At 40.5% G+C, this 19646-nt stretch overlaps 1 protein-coding gene across 1 annotated transcript in view; it reads right to left on the bottom strand.

Annotated features, from left to right (window-relative positions):
- Positions 1-19646, bottom strand: part of csmd2 (CUB and Sushi multiple domains 2) — a 2056060-nt gene that overhangs the window by 1233156 nt on the left and 803258 nt on the right. The window contains exon 5 of the mRNA XM_068011193.1: positions 1394-1601. Coding sequence (XP_067867294.1) covers positions 1394-1601 — 208 coding nt within the window. The remainder of the gene's footprint in view (positions 1-1393; positions 1602-19646) is intronic.

Raw genomic sequence — 19646 nt, 5'->3', positions numbered from 1 at the left:
TGGTTTGCTGTCTGTGAGAATCCCTAAATCCTGCTTGATGACTTTTGCTGGATGCCTGAAGAACCCCTTGACTTGGCACCAGTTTTAAATTAACTTCAGGAAAAGTGAAATCCATGTCACGAAGATCTTTAGATCCTTGTGGGCAGCTTTCTCCAAGGTCAGCAGCAAGTGATGTTGCTTTGCCACTGACTGTGAAATCCGGGCAATTCTAAATAAAAACTGTATAACTGAGCCAAATTTATTTTTGCCCTACAAGAAAACGTTTGTCACCAATATATAGCACTACTCACTGCATCATATATGGTTTTGTAATGGAGATCACCAACCTTGTGACATAAATGGTGTAATGTTGAGAAATGGTGTAGTTAAAAACTTTCCACATGAACAGCTATGTTAACTTGTTCAGGATTTTTATTTGTGTGTGGCATTTGTTCAAACACTTGAGCAAAACACAAATGCTTTGTAACCTATTCTCCCTTTCCACTTGATAAAATGCAAGCCCCAACTTTTAAGAATTACATCTGCAGCCATTTTCCATGAGCTTATGTTTGGAAATTAAAAGATACATCCCTGCTTTCTGAATCATGGTCAGGTTGTCTAAAACATTCCCGAAATCTCACAGAAGAGCTTTGCCTCCATATAAATATTTCAAATTAGCAAATATCCCTGAATGTCATGCCATCCCTTCACGTAAAAGTCGTTCTTCTACTCTGCTACTCAATCCATGAAATTAATAATGTGTCCGGCTTTCATACAGTAAGGCAACTGTAGAAGGCACATGCACAAACAAGTCAATAAGATATAGCACCAATGTCAGCTGTGTCAATGACCATCTCTGTTTATATGGAGGAAGCAACCTTCAGCGGCCAGTCCCATTAAAACAAATTGATCACATTACACATATTAACCTGTGCAAATACCAGCTCCAGAATAATTAAAGAAACACAACCCATCATCTTAACAACCCTTTTTAGTAATGTGGGCACATTTTTCCATTTAGTATTTATGGTCGTTCATTAAAAATGTTGAGAACAAGTAGACTGTGTAGGTATGGAAACCCTCAGCAATGAATAGCTGTCTGTGATGGTTGCAGTGAAAAATGCAATCACAGATTTTGGAGGAAATTGCAGGAATATAAAACTGTTCATTTTGATGCTAGAACATGCATTTTACAAGGATTCATTACTGAGGGATTGCATGGAGAGATAGGGGTAGGAATACTTCAGAACAAATAACCGTTATGAAAGGTCACATTACCGAGAAAAAAAAACCCTTTGAGGTGCTAGTAAAATTATCTTCAGTCTTTCAAGTATCCTTCCCACATACAATCAATGCACATAGGCAGCCCATGTCAGCACCAGTAACTTTATGAACTGTAAATTCATATACTTGCCATATTGATGAATCTTCTGTCCCGCTGACCTCCAAGAAGTCATATTCATCTTCCAACTGGAAGTCTGTGAAGACCAGTGCAATGGTGTCACCAGGCTCAGCCAGAATAGTCCAAGTGCAGTCTGCATTATTATCATAAGCTGATGGAAAACTGGGGCTCGATATAACTCCACTCTGTCCACGCAAGGTCCCTCCACAGCCATCATCCGCTGGAAAAAAAAGACACACATTTTAAAAAAGGAACTGAAGAGGGAGCTTTTGAAGGAATGAAAAATCTTTGCTTTGCAAATATGAGTAATTTTTCATCAACTTGCTGTGGCTTTTAATATTTTGCATATACAGTTCGCAGTACAAAGGTTCTCAGTGAATAAACAGTTTAAAAAAAAATCAACAGACTATAACTCACAAACAATTAATCTTCCACAGTTACATATTTCTATTGTGTCAGTCAAAAATATCAAGCAAATAGTGGGAAAGATTAAAATATACCCCTAAATGAAGCTAAACCCTTTTCATATCACTGTAAACTTTTGTTGATTTACATTTATTCTACTAAAGGAAAACAAATATTCTTATACCTCTTTGCTTAGTAGTTTGGTAACTAGTAGATCAATAGATTAGACTGTTGAATTGTCACTCAAGACCATAGGTTAACAGCTAAGATAAGCAAATGACAGCTCAGTACTTAAAAGCAGATGATGTACCAGCATGACTGTACTTTGATTACACTGCCCCTGCAAAAAAGCTTATTCAGCATCTTGTGCTCATTTGTGTGGATTTCCACTTTATTAATATTGAAATTAGCATGTTGTAACATGAAAAGTGCTTGGGAAAAAGCACTCTATTCAATTCATTCTATCTACCCCATACATTTTGAAAGGTCAGAAAAGCAACAAAACATCTTTGCGACAAATAACCAGCTATTAAACCACTGGAATAAAAAGTAGGGAATGACCACTCATTTTTATATGAAAAATGTACAATATATATGCACAATTAGGAAGGGCTTTTAATTTGTTTTCTGTTTTAAGAGTGTCCTCCATTTGGTTTTAGACTAGACAAACGTGGTTTCTGTTCCGGAGTTTCTCATATAAACTGGACAGAGAAAAGTATTTTCTCTACACTCCATTACAGCTTTTTTGCTTTCAGATTTCTTGTCCCATTTCCGATTTTGATTGAGATGCAATTTCCTCCAGTTAACCATTAGTAAAATCAAAGCCACTGTGTTTGGCCCCTGCCACACAGGACCTACTGACACCTCCAATTCCCTCTTTGGCCACAATCTGAGGCGGAGATGAATAGTTTACAACCTCACCATCCTATTTGCTACAAAGCTGAGCTTCTGACTCCATCCCTTCTCTATCACAAATACTTCCACTCGGGGTTGGACTGCGTTCCTGGAATAAACCCTAAGATTCTTAAGAGATGCTCATTAAAAAAAAATGATGATAACACAATGCTATGAAACCATTCATACTTCCCACATGGCCAGTCTGCCCCTGCTTACACCTCCATAACATTGTCTATCTCCATGCTTCCTCAGCCTCTCTGTACCAAAACTCTTATCTATGCTTTTGTCACCTTTGGATTTAATCGTTCCAATGCTGTCCAAATTGGATTCCAATCTTCTGTCTTCTATACACGTCATTCATCCAAGACTTTCCTGCTCATATCCTACTCATGCATTACTCCTGTTACTCCTGTCCTGACCTACATTGGCTCCCAGTCCCCCAATTCCTCTTAGTTAAATTTCTCACCTGTGTGTTTATGTCTCTTTATGGCTCCATCCATCCCTAGCTCTTACCTCCTCCAGCACTATCACCCTTTCTTCCAAACTCTCTATTCCTCGGATGCTTGACGTTACAACACCACCACCATCTTTCCTTGGCTTAGTATCTTGTGTGAAGCAGATGGGACATGAAAAGGCACAATTTGTTGTTACTCCTTTAACTAAAAGCCAATGTTTTCCACTTAATGTACTTCTCACTTTCACAAATGGTGATCCTAGTTACTTATGTGGGATGTGATGAATTTTCATGATTAGTAAAACAAACTTCAGAACTCTATCAATGGTCCTAATCTGTATCCTAACTATCCCACTCCTTACCCACATTTGAACATGGGAAACTAATTTTTTCTTGATCAATTCAAGGCCATAATTAAGAAAATAGAATAGAAAAATAAACATGCTTTTGTTACGACCGACCGCTCCAGTTGAAGCCCCCAATCAAAATATACGATTCTGATTGTGGTGGGAGAAACACACTGTTAATTCAATCCCGTCACTCCACAGATTGCCTAACATATCATTTAAATCTTTCCAAATTAAAGAAAGACCCAGCCAAATTGTACCATTTATTAACCCCCGAATGAGGCTAACCAAACCAGGTACCTTTACATCAACAAATTAACTCTTTAATTAGAAGAACTAAATTCTAAAATACTACTAAGATATAAACAACATTTAAAATAGAAAAAAATCAGAGCCCTTGCAAATTTACAGTCCAATGTTGCTTGAAGTCCTTGCAGAATGTTGCTTGAAGTCGTCACAGTCGTCCGATGTGGAAAAAAAAGGTTCTTCCACAGTAGGTGATGCTTTCCTTCTCCAGCAAATTTCACCAATTAACGACTTGCAAACACTTTCAATAGAATCAATCCTACTTCAGAGTTTTTGAGGGATAAAAGACTGTCACAGTCTAACTTCCTTCAGTTCAAATTATTAGAGATCTCTGTTTGGGCTTGACTTTTTTTTAGAATTTTGAGCGATAATAATACAGACTAAAATCCTATTCCTTCAGTTTAAATGTCTGAGAGCTCTTTTTCTAGGTGCTGTCACCACAGCTGTCTGTGTGTCCTCTGTGTCTGTGTTCTTTTAGATCAAACTGTCTTCAACTAAAAAGCCAGTTCAAAATTGAATTATAACCAATGTATCATTTAGTACTCACTCCCAGTGGCTGTATCTTTGGTAACGAGAATGCACCCTTTGAATCGTGGTCACCAAAATGGCTGTTTCTAAGGCAATGAAAATTCACCTTCCTATAACTCCTGAGACTTGCTGCTTCTTAAAGCAATACTGATCCTTTGCAAGCATTAAAGGCAAACCTCATATGCACCCCCCCCCCCCCCCCCGAAAAACTACAGGACCATGACACTTTCCACACCTTGCTCAGCATCATTCCTTTTCATGGATTAAGTTGTCATGTAGAACCCAACCAAATGCTTCCAAAAGCAAGCATCAGGCACAAAAATATTCAAAGAACCTTGCACAAAAGTATCTAAGTGGCCAAAGCAATGTGCAGTTAGAAATGTGTATAGTAGTACAATTCAAACATAACTCTTCAGTGCAAGATTCAGAAGCAAGGCAAGGGTAATGCCTGAAAAGCCAACGTAACTCATGTAGAGAAAATTTCCACAACGCATTTGTCAAGGCAAAAGAAACTGGTAGGCTTGGAAGCCGAAGACCAGACAAGTATTTAACGCAAGCAATTGAAAATGTTAACTACTTTTGTATTTGACAAAGTCCCTGTTCACCTTTATCCCCCATACCAACCCAAATTGCTCAAGAAGGACCTGCCTCTCAGCTAACTAATGGGGCAAAAATGTGATGAAGGAGGCCACAATTAGACAAGTACTTACTCAATCACACTTTTAGAAAGTGAGTCTTTAAACATATACTTTATTTTTGCATCTAGCAGAAATTATTAATTCAAATGTAAATTTATTAAATTTTACATACCTTTGTTGATTTATACCATCCCTGTAGTCATGATTTTGGTTTTGTGACAAAGCAGCATACTATAAATCTTACTGCACTCAAGACATTTTTCCTGATTTACTCCTCCTTTCTCATGCTGTGTATCATTTTTCAGATATTGGCAGCAGCATAGTATATTTCCTAAATGGCCTATCTCCACATAAATGCCTGGATAGTCAGTGTCAGAAGGTTTTAAATCATAGGACAATCACAGCTGAGTCTGATCCCATCTTCACTCAAAGGGCACAAATGCACGTGGTCATACAGGCCCCCACCTGCCAAGAATACGGCACATTAATTTCGCCACATGGACATTAAATTTCAAATTGTTGCTGGGAAGAAAAGAGAGCCTATTACAAGGAATTGCCAGGCCCCTAGCCGGAACGATATTTTAGCATTTGCATACTAGCAGACAATGTTGGAACAAAGGAACCAGTCCCTGCTCCCAATACACAGAACGGGATGGCCGGACCAGTTTAGCCACATGACTAACTGACTGTTGCAGAGTATTGAACTGAGAGTTTTAAATTGGAGAAACAATGTGTTTGAAGACAGAAAGCTCCTGGCTCCTGAATTGAGAAGACCTCTCTCCTGTCTGCTCCCATCTTTTTATCACTCGCTTTGTAATCCATTGAAGACACATGAAACCCAAGAGAGAAAAGTCTCCGACAGTGAACAAAGTTTAAGAAGAATACTGGGCCTGAACAAAAACAAGAACTACCTACAAAAGGACTCTACAGTGAGCTTGAAGAACCGTAATAGAGAAACTCTTCAGATATTGCCTCAAACATCTCCACTTTATTTTTCTTCTGCTCTTTTCTGTCTCTATTTGCAGGTATGTATCACATATGCATGCCTGCATGGGCGTGTCATGTATCCATAGGCATTAACCGAATTAGAATTTAAGTTTTAATAAATTTCAATTTTCTTCTTTAAATCTAAGAAAGCCTGTTTGTGCTCATTTCTTTGCCTTATAATTGGAAAACGGTGAACGAGGATTCACCAAGGCGGAGCTCAAAACATGGTGTGTTTACAATTAAATCCTTACAGTAAGACCAAGTGAAGGCTGAAAGGGACCCCTGGACACCTTTCTCACCTGGTCATAACAACGTTGATCAACGGGATTTAGAGAATGAAATCAGGTGCAGGAACACGGAGTGTGTTTTCCACTCTCTCACCCAGAAACACTAAGGCTGACTGTAGAACCCAACACTAATGTCAAAGTTCAGGTCAGCTAACTTGGCACAGGTCAAAGATGGAAGCTGAAACATCCAGAGAAGTATGGCTCCGTACAACATTAACAGGTGTATTTACCCACTGAGCTATAGTACAACATTCTTTCACTTCACTTCATGAAGGCCACTAACACAGGCTAATGCACGAGTGGCCTTCTTCTGTTCTGTACTTTCTATGATTCTTTGATAATGCTATTAAAAATATAAATTAAAACACTATACGAAGAACCTCACCAAACCAGTTCCCACGACAACCTGCTTTGTACTACTTCATTAAGATATTTACAATCTCTTTTCTCTTTTAAAATGAGAAGTAGAAATCATTGATTTGAGTCATCTTTCGAGATTGTAAGAGCTTTCATAAGTACATAAAAAGGAAGAGAGAAGCTAAAGTAGACTTTGGTCCCTTGTAGGCAGAGTCAGGAGAAATCATCATGGGCAATGAGGAAATGGCAGAGGCAGTGAACAAATATTTTGTGCCTGTCTTCACAGTAGAAGACACAAGCTTCTGACCAGAAACAGGCAGTAACCCAAGAGCTAAAAAGAGTGAAGAAATTAAGGATGTTGATATCAGCCAAGAAAAAGTATTGGAAAAACTTGAGGGACTAAAATCCAACAAGTCCCTGGGACCAGATGGCCGACAGCCAAGGGTACTAAAAGAGATAGCGGCAAAGATAGTGGATGCGCTGTCTATGATTTTCCAGAATTCCTTAGATGCAGGAATGGTCCCATCAGATTGGAAGTTGGCAAATGTTACGTCGCTTTTCAAGAAAGGAGGTCGAGAGAAAACAGGGAACTACTGGCCAGTTCGCCTAACATCAGTCTTTGGGAAGATGCTGGAAACTAGTATTAATGAAGTATTAACAGTGCACTTGGAAAAGCATAGTATGATTAGAACAAGTCAGCATGGTTTTACTGAAGGGAAATCCTGTTTGACAAATGTATTAGTTTTTTTTGTGGATATAATGAGTAGGGTAGATAAAGGGGAACCAGTAGCTGTTGTATACCTGGATTTCCAAAAGGCATTCGATAAGGTGCCATATAAAAGATTAATAGGCAAGGTTCATAGTGTTGGGGTAATATATTAGCATGGATAGAGGATTGGTTAACAGACAGGAAGCAGAGAGTGGGCATAAATGGGGCATTTTCAAGTTGGCAGGCAGTGAATAGTGGGGTCCCACAAAGATCTGTGCTGAGGCCTCAGCTATTTACACTCTATATTAATGACTTGGATGAGGAGACAGAGAGTAATGTATCTAAGTTTGCTGATGATACAAAGCTTGGTGGAAAGGTAAGCTGCGGGGAGGACACAGAGAGGTTGCAAAGAGATATTGACAGGTTAAGTGAGTGGGCACTAGATGGCAAATGGAGTACAATGTAGGGAAGTGTGAAGTAGTTCACTTTGGTTGTAAAAATAGAAAAACAGAATATTTTTTAAAAGGTGCAAAACTGGTAAGTGTTGATGTTCAAAGAGTCTTGGGGATACTCGTACAAGGAATGCACAAAGTTAACATGCAGGTGTCGCAGGCTATTAGGAAGGCAAATGGCATGTTGACCTTTATTGCAAGGGGATTGGAGTACAGCAGTAAAGAAGTTTTACTAAAATTGTACAGGGCTTTGGTGTAACCGCACCTGGAATACTGCGTGCAGTTTTGGTCTCCACATTTAAGAAAATATTTATTTGCACTGGAGGCGGTGCAGCAAAGATTTACTCAGTTGGCTCCTGGGATGAAGGGTTGTCCTCTGATGAGTGGCTGAGTAAATTGGGCCTATATTCTCTGGCGTTTACAGAGGGGAAATCTAATTAAGGCATGCAAGATTCTGAAAAGGGCTTGACAGGGTAGAAGCTGAGAAATTGTATCCGCTGGTCGGGGAATCTAAAATTGGGGAGACACAATCTCAGGATAAGGGGCTGATCATTTAGGACTGAGATGAGGAGAAATTACTACCCTCTGGGGTTGTGAATCTTTGGAATTCTCTACCCCAGAGGGTTGTCAATGCTCCATCATTGAATATATTTAAGGTTGGGATAGATAGATTTTTGGTCTCGCAGGGAATCAAGGGATATGGGAAGCGGGCAGGAAAGTGGAATTGAAGCCCAAGATCAGTCATGATCGTATTGAATGGTGGAGCAGGCTCGATGGGTCATATTTCTTGTGTTCAATATACTGGGATCGAGAGCAAGAACTATTCTCCAGGAGACTGTCAATCAAGCTCAGGGATAACAATTGTGTAGCGCTGTGTGTGCAGACATGAAGCTTCATCATAGATTAATTATACATGTAGCTCCTAGACTCAGCATAACAACCAAATAATTATCTCCAGCTCACTTTGTGACCTCAACTGGCCTTATAAATACATAATTATCAGTCGTAATGAGATAATTAGATTATTAGTTTACAATTAGAAACAGCAGTTCAGAAAAATGTTTTATAGGGTGAAGTGGGTGACAAAACAGCAAATGCAAACAGCTTGAGGGGAAAAAAATTAAGGGAAAAGAAACATAATTATATTGTAACAATATCTTGGCAGAGACACATTATTCTGCATTTTGCATAGGAAACTTGTAATAGCTCATACACTAGTTCATTTTGAATACAAGAGCAGATTCCCTAAAAATCCAATAACTTGAAAGCTATAAAACACTGTCCCATTCACAAGAAATTGATCCCACAGATACACACCTCGCTGCAAAAAAAAACGTATCAACTTAAGTGGACAAATCATTGACATTGAGCGAGAAAGAAAGATTACATATAGAGAAAATTGTATAGTAAAATTGAGGGCAAAAATCTACACTATTGCATTTTCAGAAGTAAGTCAGCATTTTAATCCCAAATCAAGCTTCTGCATATTTTATTAGAAAGATCTTTTCTTTTTCCCCAGAATTGAAGAATTGTTATTGTCAGCACTTAGAAGACAGAATTGGAGCATATCAAAAACAATAAGATTGGTGGAACTGGGAACTAAAGGCAACTAGAATGAATCAAATAGATTGGATGGGAGTATTGGAGACTATCAGAACCAGATTGGTTGGAGGGTTGGTTGGCAGCTGTTAAAACCAATCAGAACATGCGGTATTTTTATTTGTAGCTTATAGGTTTCTGATCTCTACTGTATTTTGCAGCTTAAAAACAAAGTTTTTAGAAATATATCAAAATGGTTTCTGTGACTCTAAGGAAATTACTTAAATCATTGTCTAGTGAATGAAGATTAAACTACCAGTAGAGATTATTGTAAATATGAGTTCTAAAAGGTTCACAGCTCACAAATTAATGTGAAGATTCTCAGTCGACAGGAATGGACATTTTAAAGTCGTACTGAAGCCCCGAAATTATTTACTTTTCCATTTGATATAATTTTGGGTTGCAAAGCAGCATTACAGGAGACTTAAAGTACTAGAAAATACACCAGATCAAAAATATCAAAAAATAAACATGTTCTGGTAGTGTATACATCCTCACAAGTTGTTAGAAAATAAATCTCCAGTTTTCACTCCTCTCATGCCACTTCAGTAATTTCCAAATTTACCACTGCTGCAACCGACATGGGCTGAATTTTATGAGCGCGCCGCAAATCATGGCGGCCGCTTTGAAGTTGGCAGTCCGCCCGTGTGGAGCGGCCACCGCTGAGCTCCCACAATATTTCATGCGGGGGCTCATTTAAATGGAGGGGACGGAGCAGCCGCCCCGATGACGTAGAGGAGGCAGCTTCTCTGCCCCTGGTAACAGCTTCCGGCGCCACTGCGCAGGCACTGGCGCCATTTTTAAAGGGCTTCAAGCTCTGAGAGGAAATTTGCATTTTTAAAGGGAAAATGTGAAAGGTCACAATAAAAAAAAAGCAAGCAAGGCTCTTCTTCCATACCCCCCCCCCCCCCCCCACAATGATATATAAAGATTTCATTTTCTCTCCCCTTCCCGAAAACGATGCTTTGCTGGCCCTGACCTTTCACCCCCAAACTTAAAGATCTTTGCCCTTCAACCCCTTCCCACCATCCCCTCAGCCAATGAAATCAGTTTTCTCCGCTTCCCCCCACCCCCGACCTGAAAGTTACATTCCTTTCCCCCTCCCCATCAGTGTCTCGCCTCAGTTCCCCAAACAGGGATCCGAAGGCCCGGGACTACCGGCCACCGGCCAGAATATCGCCGTGGGATGGCCGCTTGGTCCAGGAACGTTCATTAACATGCATCTGAATTAAATTTATTATGCAAATGGTGGCTCTGCCGCCGTGTGGCAGGGTGAGGGGAGGGGGGTGCTGCACTGAGGCCTCGCTGCCGCCAGGCTGCCGGCCTACTCGGCGTCGGGGGTCAAAGCGGGCCTCTCCTGGAAGAATTTTCTGGGCCCACCCATCATGACCACCGACTCCAGAGCGCTAGTAAAATGCAGCCCCATTTTGCGTACTTTAAATTTTCCGTGATAAAAATGATGGATTTATGGGTATACCTGCAGCTTAAATTATAGTAATTCATATTTCCTGCTGCAGTTTCAGTCAAACTCCCTGATAGTAATGATTCATTAGGCTTAATTCAGAGTCGTTTGTAAGCTGTTGATCAGTTTTAACTAGTTTCAGCTTTGCTCATCCAGCATCTCTGCTGTAGCACAGAATGGAGAATAGAATGGGATGAAAAATAGAGGGACGGCAAAATAAACCAGAGTAAAAAAATCTTATCTCAGAAAATAATGTAACTTGAGAATCATGTATTGATTTTTTGGTGAATCTGTTTCACCAAGTAAAGCAAATTGCTCAGACCTGTCATCAGATGACACAATGAAATTACAGAAATGTGCACCGACCTCCCAATCTGTTTTGAAATTACTTACTCAACCTCATTTTCTGATTAAAATCAATACACGCTGAAGCAGTTCACTCGAGCCATATTTTGTGACATGGATTTGCCACAATGATTTGCAAGGTGAGCATCTAAATAGACCAATGGAGCCTCACATGAAGTCAATCCACCCAGATGCATTCTTTCAAATTGGCATCTGATCCAATAAATTTGATCAAAATAGGCTCACTTATTACAATTTATATTAACTACTATCAGTTCTGAAACATGCAGAAAAGACTGCATAGTCCTGAATAAATAGTTTATGCTGGAGCAGGAGAACATTAATAATGGATTTTAGACATTAGGTTCAAGACTAATGTGACTTCATTAGTTGGAGAGCCTGATAAAGTCTTTGTAATTTCATCTATCGCCATCTGTCATAGCTTAGAGCAGAATTATTAATTTCTCCCATTGATTCAGCGATGCTGATTCGCTAGTGTAATGAGTTCTTTATGTTGTCTGATGCAACATAAATGAGATGCGTGGAGTCCAGTTGGTTGAAGAGCTCAAACAGGTTTGAGAAAACTATTTACAGAACATTACTCTGGGTGTTACAGTTACAGAGTGACTCTGGCGTCAAGTCACATAACTACGTCCTGGTAGGTACTTAGCCCATTAGCATACGAAAATCTTAAAGGGACATCACTCTTAACGGCAATCATACAACAACTAGAACCCAAGTCAGGATGGTTGGGCAAGTTGCATGTCTTCCCTGGCAGTAGAGTGTTGGGAGTACACATTCTGGCCCACGTCAGTTTATGTGCCCGAGTCCATAGCAGTCCAGTTTGAGCAGGGCACAATGTGTTCAGTTTCAGGTGGGCCCTTTATGGCTGGAATGAGGTTTAATTGGAGACAGTGTTTCTCTCCTAGCAGTGCAATAGCACTTGCACATCCAAGAGTCAGCAGCTGGAGGAGAGAGCAATTCTGTCTGTGCGGGTTCAGTGGCAGGGCATGTCTAATTGAAGGCTTGTTCATCTCAAGCTTTACTCTTCTGGAATTCATACTTTGGATTGTACAAGTGAAACATCTGTCTTAATTTCTCCAAGTTCACAGCTCTACCTGAAACAATGACAATAAAAAAAATTGCACAATCCAGAAAGTGCTGAACAATGGCGCACTTGTTTCTGTTAAAAAAAAACGATAGATAAACAGCCTACAAGAATGGATGGAAGCAATGTAATCTCGCTCAGGACTAAATCCATTCAGCATGCTAACCACTTTGCATCAGAGCATTTAAAGTCAAGATTCTGCAATTTTTGATCCCTTCAGTAGGTCAACAACTTAAAAAAAAACTTACGGCAAAAGAACCTCACCATTCATCAAATATAATTCAATCTTGGGGTTCTGCTGACAATTCATAATCCAATTGAGAGAACCCCTCGATTGAATTACATGCTCAAGGTTTCATTATATTCATTCTCACAGAGTGACATGGCCTAGCGATAACACAGCAGAAAATTGCCCAATGACTTTTATATTCTGTTGTCACAATAAAGCCCATTACCATCAGATTTGGCAGAGGATTACTTACCAAGACATTCTCTGAACTGAGACTAGAACTGAAATACTGGCAAGTGATCATTGCTGAAAGGCATAATAAAACTAATACTGCAATTTTCTCGCTACAAGTGCTACACTATTACCTGAAGGACAATGAAATGGTTTTAAATACTGCTGTAGTGGCTTTTACAGTAACATTTTAATTCTACATTTTTTCAAAGCTTTCAAAAATATGCATTCAAATTCGACTTTTTTTTTTAAAAAGTATCTTTCCTGCCTCATTGTGTGTTTTCAGGCACAACTGTCGCATTTTATGGGGAAGATCCTATTCTTTGGTTATCTTGAGCTAGCTGCAAGATGGTACAAAATAATAGCCTGGCAGAGGGGAGAACTAAGAATTTTTTTGTAACCATTTGCCTCCCATCACTCAGATGGTTGAGGTTTGAAACTCAAACATAGGCTTGAGGTTCACGGACACTTTTTGCCTATCCACGTTTCCTCCTCTTGCTCACGTTCACTTAAAATTTGTATATCATCACATTTTTGGATCAAATGTGAGAAACTTTTAAGTCCAGAGCATTTGAATGTTCTAAAATAGTTTCTACTACATTTGTTAATTGTCAGACCACTAGTTCCTTCATGAGTGGTCCCAGCTACTGAGTGAGTATATATTATTTACCACCAAAATTATTTTTAAAAATGCAAATCAATGTAATTTGAACAGGTAAAAGTACATGCATTAGGAAAAAAACAGAGAACTTAGCTGTTTGGGTTAGGCCCACCACTCCTAGTAGCTTAATATGTAATATATTAATGAACGAACAAGGTACCCAAAATGAATTTCCGTATGGACTATAAATTGAAATGGAATTGAATTAAATTGAATTATCTGTACAGCTTTGCTCCCATGTCATGCAAAAGATATTTTACTGGTTTCCTTGTGAAATTCATTAATCTAGGGCAGGATGTGTGGATGGATATGATGGGATTACACTGACTGTGAAGAATTCCTTACCGTGGCTCCATAAAACAAAGTTTTTTAAGATAAAAGCGAAATACTGCGGATGCTGGAAATCTGAAATAAAAACTGAAAGTGCTGGAAATACTCAACAGGTCTGGCAGCATCTGCGGAGAGAGAAGCAGAGTTAATATTTCAGGTCTGTGACCTTTTATCAGTTCTGATGAAAGGTCACAGACCTGAAATGTTAAAAAAAGTTCTGTCGTCACTTTTAGTAAGATACCCATGGCATCCATTTGATTTTTGAATCTTTAAAGATGCCTAGTCAAAGTTTTAAGGACCTCATATGTAAAAAGAATAACATTTAACCTTTGATCTTATATGTCAGTGACTTAGTGTCTTTCAGGCACTGAGCTGTGCTTGAAGTCGATGTAAGCTATATTTATAAGGCGGCAAAACAGGATAAATATTTACTGCAGTTTTCAGGCGACAATTCTCTCTTAAGTAACAGGAGTGATGCTTTCCAAAATGTCCTCAATCTTCAGGTTTATATAATGTGTAGAATATATTTCAACAGCACAATCATCAAAATCTGTCAATGTCTGAGAGACACAAGCAAGGAAGGGGCAAGAAAAAGTCATTTACCCATCAATCCCAGTCCATGTATAATTTTCTTAATCATGGAGACTACCTATTGTTTTATTTCCTGAGGCACCATTCTCTGTTCACAATCAAACACAAATTTTCTGCTAAATTTTAACAATATAAATTCTGCTGTTCTCTCCAGTCCGATCTTATTTTCTTCAATGAAGAATAGGTTTAACCTCTGGAGTCTTTCCCAACTCAAAGAATTATCCATTTTTCTCTTCTACAAACCCTTTGTGATGCACCGAAAATGCACTTGAAGTTGTGACTAAAATTACACTCAGTAATTTGCTGCCTCACCGATGATCAACAGAATGTTAGAACAGTTGCCTTCAATTTGGTGTCAAATGCCTTTAAGATGAATGTTGGTACAGTGGAATCCTTTCATATAAATCACTGTAGTGACCAGTTTGCTTAAAACAATCACTATATTCAATTAGTTTAGTTGATACCAGTTTGACGTTGACTGGAAAGTACTAGCAAATAATCACATCCAAGTCTTTATTTTATTTATTTTTATTTAGAGATACAGCACTGAAACAGGCCCTTTGGCCCACCGAGTCTGTGCTGACCATCAACCACCCATTTATACTAATCCTACATTAATCCCATATTCCTACCACATCCCCACCTTCCCTATATTCCCCTACCAATACTAGGGGCAATTTATAATGGCCAATTTACCTATCAACCTGCAAGTCTTTGGCGGTGGGAGGAAACCGGAGCACCCGGCGAAAACCCACGCGGTTACAGGGAGAACTTGCAAACTCCGCACAGGCAGTACCCAGAATTGAACCCAGGTCGCTGGAGCTGTGAGGTTGCGGTGCTAACCACTGCGCCGCGCACTTCTCTATCTTTGCTCAAGGACCCACAATAATAGATCGGCAGACCACCTGGCATATCGAGTCCTTGATCTGGCAAAGCCCCACAGGTCTAATATTTTATATCGCTGGACAGGGTTTTTTCTGGAAGTTTGCAGCTTAATTCAAGCCTGGGTGGCCCTGGAATACCAGCATACATTGCCTAGTAGCTCACTGGATTCCTTTGGTGACTGGCGGGTATGGTGTGCTCAGTATTATTTTAATTTCCTCTGACGATACCATCTTAATTTATTTCAATTATTTTTTTCAAGTAATGTCCGTTTGCTTGGGACAAAATCCTCCCTGAACTTTTAACAATTCTCTGTCTTTGCCCAATCCACCATCTGTGCATTAAATAGAACCATGAAAACATACTGCTGCTTCCTGCTCCAACATGCATTACATTTGTATATCTTCATTAAAATCCATCTGTCATTTTCCAGCCTGCTAAATTGGCCAAATTTTTATTAATCCTGTTTAGCATCTATAAATTGGCATGTGGTCATTTATCTAAATATTATAAATACATTTTATAAGACCACAAGAACGACAAACCTCCAAGCCAACCAAAATTTTTGCAAGGATTTTTGTAAAATATCTTGTAACAGATGTTGCTCACAAATCTTCTCAATAAATTAATTCTAGTAATAGAGGGCACAATCTTCAAAAAATATAGGATTCTGTCCTTTACCCATGACCTGCTGTTCTTCCACCCGCCCCCCCAACCCCCAAAAATGTGCTCATTGACCATCATGCACTACTTTCTGCATTAGTTTTCACACCCACTGCCTTTCTGGAAAGCTATTGATAAATGTTAATCTAATTTATTCAGAAGGGACATATTGGCCCCAAAATTAATCTGAAGGCAGCTTCTGAGTGGGGAGACGAATTGTGTGGGCGAAACCCGGAAGCTAACTGAGCGGGTTGGAATCTGTGATCTCAACTCAATTATACCAATTAATTTTCCATTTGGGTTTTGTGTCTTGCAATTGTGCAAGGGGTGCAATGTGCACCCAAAGGACTCGATTTCAGCTCGACTTAAAGGGACAGTGCACAAATGGAAAATGGAGGTGTTCAGGATGGGTGGTAGACACAGAGCAAGGGTAACACCCAGATTGAATGACACAATGCTAAAATTACTGCTGGGTGCTGTCAGGGGCAGGAGCGACATACTTTTCGCAACAATGGGAGGGGAAAATCTTCAACCGTCACCCAGAAGGCATGGTTAGAGGTAGCTGAGGAAGTGAGCAGCAAGAGTGTTGTACCCAGGTCTTGGATGCAATCTAGGAAGTGACTTCATCACTTAATCAGGTCATGAAAAGGGAGTACATTTGCTGATTCAACTACATCCATGCTTTAAGCCCACCCCCATTTCGATCTGCCTTGCTTAATATTCTTCATCACATCATTATTCCTTGTACCCATTCAGCTTTCAGCAGCATTGGCCTTCACTTTCTATTAACGTCATCACTTACCCATCCACCATTGACATGGACCCAAATTTTTATGTAATGCATCTGCCTCTGTCACCCTCACCAAATGCACTGCACTCATACGGTAAAAACCGTACCTTCACTGGGCTAGATTTTAAGAGCTGCGCGGCAGCTCATTGAAATATCTGACCCCGAGGCTCCCCCCCCCCCCAATCACATGGAGGGGCGGGCTATCCATCACCAGCAATTATGTCAGCTGCCTTTGCGCAGGCACTGGCGCCCTTTTTAAAGTGCAGCCAGCCGTGCCGGCAAATTTGAATTTTTAAAGTGAACCCTCCCAAAATTTACAAAATAAAATTGTAACACCCCTTTCCAACCCCCCAATAAAAATTACAATAAGTTTTTGCCCTCCCCCAAAAAAACACTTACGTTTGAATTCTGACCTTTCCAACTGCACAAAGTTGAAAGTACACCCCTTCCCAACATCCCCTCCACTGATGATGCTTGTTTGACACTGTCCCCCTGACCTACAGTAAAAATCTAAGTTCCTGCTCCCTCCCCACCAGTGTCAAGCTGGCTTTCCCCAGACGGGGAATTAAAAGCGCGGGAGTGCTGGCTGCTGCGCCGAAAATCGTGGCGGACCCGGAAGATTTAAGGTAAGTTGATTTACGTTTATTCATCTCATTAATTTAAATATTTTAATACAGGTCCCATCGTCCAGCAAATTCGCAAGGTACCGACAGATGTGCCATGCACATAGTGGAGTTGATGGAGGAGTCCAACATGTTAGTGGATTGGTGGTGCAGTGAATTATAGGAATATCGGTAATGAAGTGATTGGCTGCTTCCATGCAGCTTCAAGCAAGACTTTCAAATGAGCCAATGTAGGCCATGACCGCAACCATACAGACCTCAGATGCCAACTTGTCTGTTGCCATAACAAGGATAACAGATACTTTTATCAGTGGCTTTGCACCGTGTCACTGATCGCCACTGAGCCAATGTGCGGCAAAGTGGTGGGAGTAATGTGGCATTGGCCCAGGAGATGAATGTTGCTGAAAGGGAATAAGTGGCAGTGGGAACTCCGTTCAAAGCAATTGCACTTCTTAACTATTGCGCTCCTCAAGCAGTACCCAACATGCTGTTTCATCTATCGATGGTCAATTCTGCTCTTGCACTGGTGCTGGTGGAGTAGTTTTCTGCATGGACCTCAGGGTTTTCCAAAACATAGTGGATGAAGGCCAAAAGCATCTCGGGACAGGGATCTCAACATTCTGTCTCTTCCCTCAAGCCACATAGCCTGCACCAGGTAGTTGCGGTAGGAAGCATAAGTTCAAAAAAATCATAATTGGTCAAGAGTACGCACACGGGTGTTTGACAACATGTTACGCAGTTAAGTTTCCTTTTCTTAACAATGCCACATGGGATGCGTTTGGGGGGGGGGAGGGGGACGGTTTGGGGAAGTGAAATTTGTTTCTGTAGTGATATTTCTAGCAGCACCATGTAGACTATGTTGATTCCCCAGGGGCAGAATGAGCCTCGGGCTGCTACCAGTGTGGCACTCTTCAATGATATCAATGGAGAAACCCAAGTGGACTGTGCGGGTAGTGCTGCCTGCCCCAGTATATTAACATGAATCTGCATAGTGATGCCAGTGGTGCTAGGTGGATGAATTTCTCCCCCAAGATGTATTGATTAGCACCACTTCAACATCTTGTCCATTATTTCATCCCAAGTGCCAACTCATCCTTTCACTAGCTTCATGATGAATACTAATACATGACAGGATCCATTGGGCAGATGTGCAATGGGTGGCTAAATGTCAGTTTAGTGCAAGGGGGTGGGGGTGGGTGTTGGTGGTCAGGTAAGAATGGATAACAACAACTTGTATTTATACAGTGCCTTTAACGTAATAAAGGTGCTGTACAGGAGCATTATGGAACAAAGTATGACACCGAGCCACAAAAGGAGATATTAGATCAGATGACCAAAAGCTTGGTCAAAGAGGTAGGTTTTAAGGTGTGTCTTAAAGGAGGAAAGCGAGACGGAGAGGTATAGGGAGGACATTTCAGAACTTCGGGCCTAGACAACTATAGGCATGGTGGAGTGATTAAAATCAGGGATGCACAAGAAGCCAGAATTAGAGGAGTACCGATATCTTGGAAGGCTGTGCGGGCTACAGGAGAATACAGAGATAAGCAGGGGCAAGGCTGTGGAGGGATTTGAAAACAAGGATGAAAATTCTAAAATCAAGATGTTGCTTGACCAGGAGCCAATGTAGGCCAGCTAGGACAAGATTGTTAGGGCAACAGGACTTGGTGTGAGTTAAGGCGCAGGATTTCATTTCTTATGCTTTACAGTAGGTGAAGTTTTGTGATATTAGGGCATTCCTAGCATCTTGGACAGTGATGCAAATGGCTTGTCTAGTGATGGGTGCCCCATCTTCATCTGCTTCATCTCTACTTGCAGTTCTCTTTTTTTATTTGTTCATGGGATGTAAGCGTCGCTGGCAAGGCTAGCATTTGTTGCCCACCCCTAATTGCCCTCGAGAAGATGGTATTGAACCTCCTCTTGAAGCACTGCAGTCCATCTAGTGTAGGTACACCCACAGTGCTGTTAGGGAGTTGCAGAATTTTGACCCAGCAACAGTGAAGGATCAGTGATATAGTTCCAAGTCAGGATGGTGTGTGGTGGAGGGGAACTTGCTGGTGGTGGTGTTCCCAGGAGTCTGCTGCCCTTGTTCTTCCAGGTGGTAGAGATCATAGGTTTGGAAGATGCTGTCGAAGGTGGCTTGATGAGTTGCTGCAATGCATCTTGTAGATGGCGGACACTGCTGCCACTGTGCACCTGTAGTGGAGGGAGCAAATGTTTAAGGTGCTTGATGGGCTGCTTTGTCCTGAATGATGCTGAACTTCTTGAATGATGTTGGAGCTGTATTCATCCAGGTAAGTGGAGAGTAGTCGTTTGGTCGTACAAAGTTTGAGTATTGCTGAAAACAGAGACATTTTGTCGAAGCTTTTCGTCTTGTACACATCAGG

The sequence above is a fragment of the Heterodontus francisci genome, chromosome 31, assembly GCF_036365525.1.
Source record: "Heterodontus francisci isolate sHetFra1 chromosome 31, sHetFra1.hap1, whole genome shotgun sequence".
In the NCBI taxonomy this organism is placed as follows: Eukaryota; Metazoa; Chordata; class Chondrichthyes; order Heterodontiformes; family Heterodontidae; genus Heterodontus; species Heterodontus francisci.
This window is presented reverse-complemented; position numbering and strand designations above follow the sequence as displayed.